The sequence below is a fragment of the Epinephelus fuscoguttatus genome, linkage group LG21 (assembly GCF_011397635.1).
Source record: "Epinephelus fuscoguttatus linkage group LG21, E.fuscoguttatus.final_Chr_v1".
In the NCBI taxonomy this organism is placed as follows: domain Eukaryota; kingdom Metazoa; phylum Chordata; class Actinopteri; order Perciformes; family Serranidae; genus Epinephelus; species Epinephelus fuscoguttatus.
Window position 1 is genome coordinate 3,575,980 of NC_064772.1, and position 10,789 is coordinate 3,586,768.

At 40.1% G+C, this 10,789-nt stretch overlaps 1 protein-coding gene across 1 annotated transcript; it reads left to right on the plus strand.

The window, feature by feature from the left end:
- Positions 1 to 2,084: 2,084 nt before the first annotated feature.
- LOC125882137 (gamma-crystallin N-B) lies at positions 2,085 to 10,211 on the plus strand. The gene is made up of 5 exons (XM_049565843.1): positions 2,085 to 2,147; positions 6,338 to 6,429; positions 7,423 to 7,579; positions 9,573 to 9,718; positions 9,956 to 10,211. The coding sequence occupies exons 1-5, from the start codon at positions 2,127 to 2,129 to the stop codon at positions 10,089 to 10,091; spliced, it is 552 nt and encodes a 183-aa protein (XP_049421800.1). The 5' UTR covers positions 2,085 to 2,126; the 3' UTR covers positions 10,092 to 10,211.
- The last annotated feature ends 578 nt before the right edge of the window (positions 10,212 to 10,789 follow it).

A 10,789-nucleotide genomic window follows, 5' to 3' on the forward strand; every position in this document is an offset into this window, starting at 1 on the left:
CAATGATCAACTCCTTTGTTTCAAGGACTTGGTCGACCTCAAAACCATTCAAATCATGCACAAAGCAAAACAGCATCAGTTACCACATGGCATCCAAAAGTTGTTTCAATTAAGGGAAAATAACCACAATCTCAGGGGAATATGTATGTTCAAAAAGCAGCAGGTACGCACTAACTCAAAAACTCAAAAATTGAAAATATGAAAGTTCAAACAAATTTTTACAAACAACATTCTGAGTGGATACAAGATGGATATGGACACATGAATTTATAACCAATGAACAATGCACCTTGTTTGGCTAATATGCTTTCTTTTCTTATGTTTTCTACATGCTATGATTGATAAACTATAAAAACATAGCAAAAAGGGGTAGGACTAGATAAGTTTTATTAACTTCATCCTACACCCTTTCGAACATGGAATGGCTATTTATGTTGTTATAGAGACATCTGCCTAAATTTAATTTTTTTATTTTGTTTGTTTGTTTTTAACCTGTTCGAATAAATAAAATAAATGAAAAAAAAAGAAAATGTTTTTGTTACATTAAGATCCAAGAAGTTGTCATCGCACCATTTGATAAAATCATTTAAAACCAAGCCATGATCCAACTGTGGATCCTGAAGAAGAGACAGCAGGGCGGTGTCATCGGAGAATATAACAATAAGAATAACAAAAAAGTAAGGCCTCAGAAGCCTGCACTGATGCACACTCGCTATTTAAGGGCTGAGCAGTCCACTCGCACTCAGCGATAATTGGTTTGGGACGGCCCTTAATATGGCGCAGCTCTGCATGACCGCGCAAACGGAGGGGGAGTAAATAGGGCGAGGGGATAGGGGCCGGTTTGGGATTGAGCCCAATTGACATTTGTGCCAGATGTGAGTACAGTCCCTCAAGACCTTCTTGAGATAGCTGGTTCACAAAATGTGACAGACGCAAGGACACACTGACCTTTGACCACAACATTCTTATCAGTTCATCTAAAAGTGGACGTTATTACCAAATTTGAATTCCCTCAATTTAGGACAACCCGAAAACATGCCTGTCACATCAATGATAAATTAGTTCATTTTAATTAATTTATAAACCCCTCGACTTTCATAGCTCATGTGTTTCAACAAGATGTCTGCTCATTTTCAAAACTCTGCACATCCAAAACATATCCCACATGTCTGTGTTCTCTGAGACGTTGACAAAGTTTTAATACTTAGAGAAAGAAAGTTGTAATATTGCAAAAATGAACTTAATGAAAATGAAGTCATAATGTTTCAAGAAAACAATCTACCTGTCCTACAGTTCACTGTGTATGATGTTATTGCTCGGCTGATGCAGATGTTTCTGCTTCAGACCTTCTGATGAAGACAGAACCCCGACTAAGACACTCTCTGGATGAGATAAAATTTAAGCGTCCATGTGCTGCTCCTCATCAGAGGGGGACAAGTGACACAAACTGAAAACTTTTCTAATCAGGCAGAATACAGGATTGTTCCAAATTAATCAATAAAAGTAATTTGTCTTGTATTTTCATGCATATAACTATTAGTATGAGGAGGGTTTGGCATATCATTTGGCATAATATTGGCAGGTACATACTACTGTCCATATGCAAACCTATGTCCTGGCTGTCAATGATGTTTTGATATAGATTTACCATTTTTGAACAGGATCCCTGTTAACTTCCATTTTTCTTTTTTATTAATAAAAATCAGATGTGTCTCTCCACCGTAATACTGACGGAGTGTGTGTGAAATGTTACGTGTCTGTATATAGAAACTCTCTGACAGTATGAGCTCTGTGTGCATCCTTTCACTGTCTCTCTGTCTCTATAGAAGCGTGGCATGTGCAGTATCATTGACCCTGCAAAGCTCAGGCCAAGCACATTCTATTGAGTCAACACACACACACACACACACACACACACACACACACAGCAGAATCAGCAGACACATCAGGATGAAGGGAAATCGTTGAGCCAGCAAAACTTTTAAACCCTCGTCTTTTGTCCTCTCGGCCAGGACCTCGCCCCTTGCTCGCCCCCGTGCCATATATATTGGGGTGTCCAACTTTTTCTCTGTTACACTGTGTGTGTGGTTGTGGGCCAGATTGGAAAACATCCAGTGGGCGAGAAAATGTCACAGTACTCTGGAAAGGTGAGTAACACAGCAGCAGCTGCTGCTGCACGACACCGGTGAAAACAACGGATTTTGAATTTAGCTGCTCGATGGATCATATTGAGACAACTTTACTACAGTTTGTACATCAATAGGTTCCTATGGTAAAACATTTTATTCAAGAAAACAAAAGTTTTTTTGTTTTTTGGTTTTTTTTTTTAAGATTTAAGATTCCCTCTCCCACAAACTGCACTCTCTAAAATGTCACTTTTTGATTGATCTGATTAACTCCCACTTGAGGTCCTGGGTGATGGAGGTCCCCAGGAAGCGGAGTCATGCAGGGTGATGGGGGTGGGCGGGGCTGGGTTCTTCCTGAAGTCCACAATCATCTCCACTGTCTTAAGAGCGTTGAGCTCCAGGTTGTTCAGCCTGCACCAGGTCACCAGCTGGTCAATCTTCCCCCTGTAGGCGGACTCATCCCTGTCAGAGATGAGTCCAATGAGTTTGGTGTCGTCTGCGAACTTCAGGAGCTTGACGGACTGATGACTGGAGATGCAGCTGTTGGTGTACAACGAAAAGAGCAGAGGAGAAAGAACACAGCCTTGGGGGATCCAGTGTTGATAGTCTGGGTGTCTGAAACATGTCTCCCCAGCTTCACGTGCTGGGTGGGCGGCAGGCCCCTGCTGAGGTGGGGGAGGTGATGCTGGTGGGTTGGAACTGGTGGTCGCAGGGGATGGTGTTTGGACTGTCCCATTGTCTTTCAAATCGACAGTAAAACTCGCTCAGATCGGCGATAGGCGCAGGTCATTGATAGAGTGGGGGTTGTAGTTTCTCAGCATACCGCCATTTAGATGTACTTTGACTCTTTAAACCTCTCCTTGTCCCAACTCCTGAGCACTTCTTCTTTCAGCTGCCTCAACTGTCTGAGTTTAGGAGTAAACCTGGGTTTGTCATTGTTATACCTCACTGTGGTATACAAGCCATTTGAAACTGAACACACCCCAGACTTTTTGATCCTGCCCACTGATGTTTGAACCAGAAGGCTCATTCAAGATGAGCCAAGCCTGTGCAGATTTGATCACCAGTGATAGCTGCACAATGCATGGCGGTTAGATTTGTCTCCGACTTCATCCTGACTTGCTCTGACTTCATACAAAATTGGATGATATTCTCACAAGACTGAGACGGCCGCAGTTTTTAGAGCCAGGAGCTGCCGTTGCTCTCCACCAACTGCAAGACCCAGGGTATGATGGGAAACACCTGACTCTCAACTGATCTATCAGCTGATTGGTTTAGATGTTGACTCAACAATATGATGCTTTAGATAAACTTTTCATTTTTGTTAAAACTCAGAGATTTAGATGTTATTTGTCTGATTTAAGGGTTTATTCTTTGAACAGAAAACATGTTTGACTGTGAGTCTATTGTATATTAACACTGGACTGTTTTAATTCTTGAAGTATTTAGCGTCACAGAGACTTGTGGTTAGTGGGATGTGAGGATTCTTAAAATAACATCTGTACAGATGTGAAGCCTTGACTATATCTGACTTTTCTGTAACGAAAGCTGTTGTCTTGAATTTCTTTCCACTGAAAACATTAGCCTAATAGTCAAATAGACATTTTTTTAGCCTATGTAGCTTGAGGGGACAGGTCTGCTCTGCAGCAGCTAACTGATATGATGCTAATCTACATGAAAATTCATGTAAAATGGAGCTTGAATCATGAATATAAACTACAGAACCCGTAAAGCATTTAATAGGTTACTCTGTCATAATGAAAACAACTGGAGACTTAGAACAAATTGATTTGAGGGTCTGATAACAGTTTTGATAAATCAGCATCAGATCTAGCAGGATATGAGTGTTTCAGTGACTTCCTGTACATACTGAAGGCCGGTGAAAACTGTTGGGAAACTGCTCGACTTCACCACAGCTTTTTGTCACCGCATCCTGCTGCATCCACCTAATCTCATCCACTCCCCAGGCGAGGCTCGGTTCATCTTGAACAAGCCTAATAATAATAATGAAGCTGCCTGATCACTCCAGTCAGCCCACCCCCCTTTCCACCAGGGCTGCATTCAGCCCCTACAAAATGTGGCAAAATGTTTATTTCAGCAGAATAGTAGTGTGTTAAACACCCTGTTGTATTACGCAGATGCATTGTCTTTTAACACGGTGGGGTTTTAATCCAATTCGATTCAGAGTGTTTTATTGGCTTCATGGGAAACACGTTTACATCGCCAAAATAAGTGTGAAATAAAAGTAGAGACCAGAATTTGGTTTGTAAACATGCTGCTGCTGACTGGGTATCACCTTTGACACACCCACCAAAACGAGAGAAAATGCACCTCAAAGCCCGTGGCGCACTGCTTCCCACTGTTTTGAGGAAAAATGTCCTTCAACCCAAAAACTGTAGCAGAACAAGGTACACTGTTTTGAGACTTAACGTGCCCCAGGGCTGGAAGCTACTGGACAAGGATCACATTCAATTTGAATGTAAAAATATAAACATAATGAATTACAGGGAAAAGTTTACATTGTTACAGATAAGCCAAAAATTTTTGTTAATTAGGAGTATTCTTATAGATATATTCTTATAGTCCATGACTTCTATGACAATGGGAACATTAGGCGTGGGGGAAAAATCGATTCACATAAGTACTGCGATTTTTATTTTTACAATTTTTTAATTCCTGAATTGATAGAAATTCAAATAATGACCTGACATCAGACTTATCCATTCCAAGAAAAACAAAACTTAAAGGCTCTCTAAGTCTTCCTAAGCTTAAAAAGTTTTGTCACATACAGCAAACATCTCCTCATGATCAGCTAGCTACATGCCCTCTGAATATACTGTGAAAAAGTCAAGTCTCCGTAGGCATTCCAGGCTCCGCAAATGGCAACAAAAACATTTTGGTCCAGGCTCCACCAACCAGCCAGCGCGAGACCAGCGAAAGCAAGCACACACACATGAACGTGGCGCCCATGTCTCACGGTCTTGCGCAAACGCACACATGTGAAAGTGGTGCCCGGAGAGGCAGTTAGAGCTACAGGCTACAATGAGGATAAAAGGCGAGCTAGCTCTGTTGTGTTTGATAACATTGTTGAACATAAACAGAAGTGAAGTGTTTTTGTTGCCATTTGCGGAGCCTGGGCTGCCTACAAAGACCAGACTTTTTCACAGCATATTCAGAGGACATGTAGCTAGCGGACCGCTAGAGGATACAGACCTTCAGCAGCTAAAATAGAAGCTGCCCTCTGCATTGACAAACTTTCTGCCATTACACAGAGTAGACCCAGCCCACTGTTAATCCCAATGCTGGGGTTTGCATCAGCAGAATCTGAGTTGCTCCAGCTGCTACTGAGTCCATCTGTGAGGTCTCCTATGGGGCAAAAAACAAACAAAAAAATCATTTTGGGATTATTTTGACAGATAATGCAATATGAGTTGCGATTTTACCTGGAGTTGTAATGTTCGCATTTGAGTTTCACTGAATAAATATATATATGATATACCGCATAGATGTGCGGTAATCTTTTCTACAAGTTTGGACCTTTTGATGTTTCTAGCACCTTGCCAAGACCCTAGCTGAATGGAGTGGTGGTTGTTCTGCAACAATGAAAAAATATAAAAATGATGTGATTTTTACTAAGGGTCTGTTTCCTCCATGTGTGGAATATCTTTTGTAGGCCAGGCTTCTCTGAAGCACCACGATGCTTTATTAAATGTATTCACAATGTGTTAACATGTTAATCATGATGCGATTAAGGTCCTTTATTTTCAATTTACCGGTCCATCTACGTCCCAACTCTCATCAGTGGTCATGAGCTTTGGGTATTGACTGAATGAATGAGATCACTGATACAAGCAGCTGAATTGAGTTTCTTCTTTGGGGTGTCTGGGCTCAGCCTTAGAGATAGGGTGAGGAGCTTAGACATCCGGAGGGAGCTTGAAATAGAGCCGCTACTCCTTTATGTTGAGGTGGTTCAACATCTGATCAGGCCCCTGGGCACACCCAGAACACACTGGAGGGATTATACATCTCATCTGGCCTGGGAACGCCTCGGGATCCCCCAGGAGGAGCTGGAAGTGTCGCTGGGGAGAGGGACATCTGGAGTACTTTGCTCAGCCTGCTGCCCCTAAGACCCAGCCCTGGATAAGCAAATTAGAAAAAAATGGATTGAGACAGTCAATGCAGGTTAATCATGATGCATTTATTTATTCCAGATCACCTTCTATGAGGGGAAATGCTTCACCGGCAGGAAGCTGGAGGTCAGAGGAGACTGTGATAACTTTCAGGACCGTGGCTTCATGAACAGGTGAGAAGACAAATCTGACTGAGTTCTTAGCTTTGGATTCTAGTACTTAGTTTACTTTGGATTCCTGACTTGAGAGAATTGGAGGTTTTTTCTTCTTCAGTCCAACACTTTAGTCCAGAGAATCCTAACAACTACTTGCTACATGTTCATTAAACTCACTGCTGATGGTCATCAGTGACTCATGATCAATTCATGATACAAGTAAAAATGAAGGAAGTTTTGGACAGTGTTAATTTTGTCAATGAAAACTATGACAAAAGTTTTTCCTCAACAACCATTTGTTCATCACAAAGATGCCACACTGATGAGCTAAAAAAATAGATCTTCATAATAAAAATATGACAAAATCTAGGTTTCATTTTGTTAATGACACGAGATGGAACGAAAATGTTAGTGGTGGACTATTGGACATCCAAAATTAGAGGAGAAGAGAACAGAATGATAAATTACTTTATAAAACATATTAGAAAAATGTTTTCTACTAGAAAGGCAATAATATCTTCTAATGCCATATGAGATCGGAGCGCCAACAGCCTGTAAACTCCAGTAAATGGTCAGCACCAGGATGCTTCGCTAGTCTGCAAAACATGAGCAGTGACAGCTGTTTTTAAATGATGTCATAATGACATTTTTATACAACCTATCACCTTGATTATAATTTCTGATAATGGTATCAACCTAATTCGATTAGTTTAAAAAGAAAAAAACATTCTGACCAGGAGTTGTCATACATTTTCAGTGACTTAAACAATTGAAGTTGTTGTCGCCTAAAACTAAACTAAAAAGATGAGGGATAAAGATGACTAAAATGTGACAAACTATAAACATTTTTGTCTTAAGACTGAGAGTAAATCTGAAATAGCTGCCAAAATTAACACTGGTTTTGCATTAACTGAACATGTGCGTGAAAAATAAAGGTCTGGTTCTCTCAACCAACTTCCTGAAGTGCTTGCGCTACGTTCTTTCTATCTAATATTCTTTGTGTGTTTTCAGGGTGAACTCTATCCGTGTGGAGAGTGGAGCCTGGATCTGCTTCGACCACCCTGACTTCAAGGGCCAGCAGTACATCCTGGAGCACGGAGAGTACCCAGAGTTCCAGAGGTGGAACTCTCACAATGACCACATGGGATCCTGCAAGCCCATCCGCATGGTAAACACCCTCGACAGGGTTCATCCTATTTAGTATTCAACCACGATTGCCACCAGCAGCTGACAAATTTCCATGTGATGAATATTTTAACCCCATGATACAGCGGATACTCATGTTCCCCAGAAGATAAATCAATCAGTGGCATATCCACTGATGTCTCCTCTAGAATCACCAGCAGGCCAAAATGTAACCTTTTAAGGGTGAATCCCATAATAATCCCACTGTTAGTTCAGAGGTGTAGAATATCTTACGAAAGCCTGCAGTCACATACAGAAATATTTTATTACTAACACATCTAAGATTTAACACTTTCAAGGCCTTATTTTTTTGAAGAAACTGAATCTTCTCCAGAACCTGCAGATACCCTGCACAAGACTGGTAACATTCAGTCGTTAGACAGACAATTTAATTACCTCACGTAAATAATTCCCAGTGGATGAACCTTTGATTAAGGATTTTATTAGAGGTTCAAGTTTAGAGTGTGGATCCCTGTTGTTTGTGTGAATTTATTTTTGTTGTGTTTTCACAAATTTCCATGAGATGGTACATCATAGACGCATGAAATTTTCACCTGTGATTGAAAGTTGTGTGCAAATACTGCTCAAGAAAAATAATCAGCCAGATGGGGGCGCTATGATTAAGGGCCAAAAATTCAATTTTTGAAAGGCTACACTCCTCACACCTCAAGTCACATTGACTTGAAAGTCGACACATGTCCAGCTCAATGTGCTCTGCTAAAAAAGCCTCAAGAACAATTGAAGAGTTTTTTGAAAAACACATTTTTTACATCTCCTCTTAAACCATAGCTCCAATGTGTACCAAATTTTCTGTGGATCATCACTGGACTAAGTTAATCAAACATTTTCAAAAGCTTTCATTGTGTTTTGAAAATATTGATCAATGAACTTTAGCCGGTGTGTGATTCAGCACACAAATAGACCTAGCGCCGTGTTATTTGAGTCAATTATTACAAAACTTGCAAGATATGCATACGTACGTACTAGCAACATACCCTGAAAGTTAAATTCAAATCAACCACTAGGGAGCGCCACAAATGCAAAAAATAGGCATGGCATACCACAAATTAAAGTTTAGAATTAAGATTAGAAATCAGCAGTTATTTGCCCAAATATTACACAACTTGCAGAATATCTTCTCCTGAACTGTAGGTCCAATCCAACCTAACTTTCTGTGGATCATTTTACCAACCTTATCAAAATTTGTCAAAAGCTTGTTAATATCTCATTTTTTGAAAATACTGACTGATTAACTTTAGAGGGGGTGTGGCTCAGCACATACATAGATCTTACTCCATAACTGTTGAGCGAATCATCACAAAGCTTGCAGAAAATGTCTACAAAAGTACTAGCAGCATACCTTGAAATTTTCATTAAAAGTGGCCACTAGGGGGCACCACAAATGCAAAAAAATTGGCATGGCATAACACAAATCAGACTTAATAAATCAGAAATGGTTTGTCATTTTCATTTGTCATTACAAAACCTGCTGGATATCTTCAATAATAATGTTTAACCATGTGTGAAAAATAATCTTTTAAAATCACTCAATAAAGGGCATAACAAGTTCTAAACAAGCGCATTGGCCTTTCACAAAATTTGGCCATAAATCAATGACAGTTATTTCAAACATCACCAAACTCGGTGGATTTTTTTAAATTGAGGTACCGAAACATTTCCCTAAAATGTTTTCACAACTGACCAATAGGACGACAGTGTTGCTGAAGAAGAGGGTGGCCTGGGAGATATTTAATCACAAATGAATTAACATGTTTGATCATTCCCAGCTTTCAACTTCTAATGGTCTGTGTTGACTTGAACACAGGAATCAGCATGTCTAGATTTTTTATAATGTTTGATAAAATCTGTTTTGTAGGAAACTGAAAATTTTTTCTGTGTCAGATAACTACAGCGTAATGTCTGTCCCAGCACAAGTAAACTTAACCTGTCTTCCTACCTTTCTGTCTGTCCATTAGCATGGAGAGCACTACCGCATTGAGCTGTTTGAGGCCTGTAACTTCTCTGGTCAGTGTGTGGAGATCTGTGATGACTGTCCCTTCCTGCAGAGCCGTGGCTTCTCCAAGAACTGCATCAACTCCGTCAAGGTCTACGGAGACGGAGCGTAAGTTTAACACAGAAATAATACAAAATAAACAAAAAATAATACAGAATGTACAAAACAAGATATTTTAATTTGTCAACTTGGATGTGAAAAGTTGTGATGGACATTTTTTCTGTTTTCTGACATTCTACTGACCAAACAAATAACCAATTAATCTAGGAAATAACCAGTATATAATAAAAAGCACTATTACCTGTTATAAATCCACTTGTCTCTTTTACTTCTCTCCATCTTCAGCTGGGTGATGTACGAGGAGCCAAACTTCCGTGGTCGCATGTACATTGTGGAGCGTGGAGACTACTGCAGCCACAATGAGTGGCAGGCCCAGAACCCCAACATCCAGTCCATCCGCAGGGTCGTCAACTACTTCTAAACCCTCACCTCTGACCTCTGACACCCCCCAAACTCCCTCTCCTGTAACTTTTAGCACCGCTGTAATCATGTACAATAAATAAACCCAACTAAGATAAGAAAGCAGGTTTTTTATCAAACACTTTCTGTGTGCGTTGTTTTGTGTGACCACTGAATACTCAACATAAAAACACAATCATTCAACGTTAGAATGCACATTTATCCTAAAAGTGTACAACATATATGTTCCAGATCAGACTTATGTCTATCACAGGGTTCCCACAGTCATTAAAGTCCTGTAAAAGTTATGAAATCAGAAAAACTGTTGTCCAGGCCTGGAAATGGTTTGCAATTAACCAATTCTTTTGGAAAAAATTTTAATTTACACATTGCGTTTGTTGTTGTCTAAAATATGTGCATTGACCAGGTACTGTGATCTGAATATCTATAACATACCATCACTATGTCGAGTCATTGATATACTTGGATAGAGAAAGCCTGAAGGGATATTGATGGCGATCAACCTTCATCTATTAAGGTATCATGACCACTTAGGTTCAGGCAAGGGCACAAAACAATTATTAGTCATGCCCATAAAACATGTTTAACAAGAAATAAAAGCGTAGAGACGTGTCAAAATTATAACCCAAACACACATCAGAGTGCATTGCCAACTAAAGGATCTTTGGTTTTCTATCCTCCAAAAGGGGATGTTGCCTT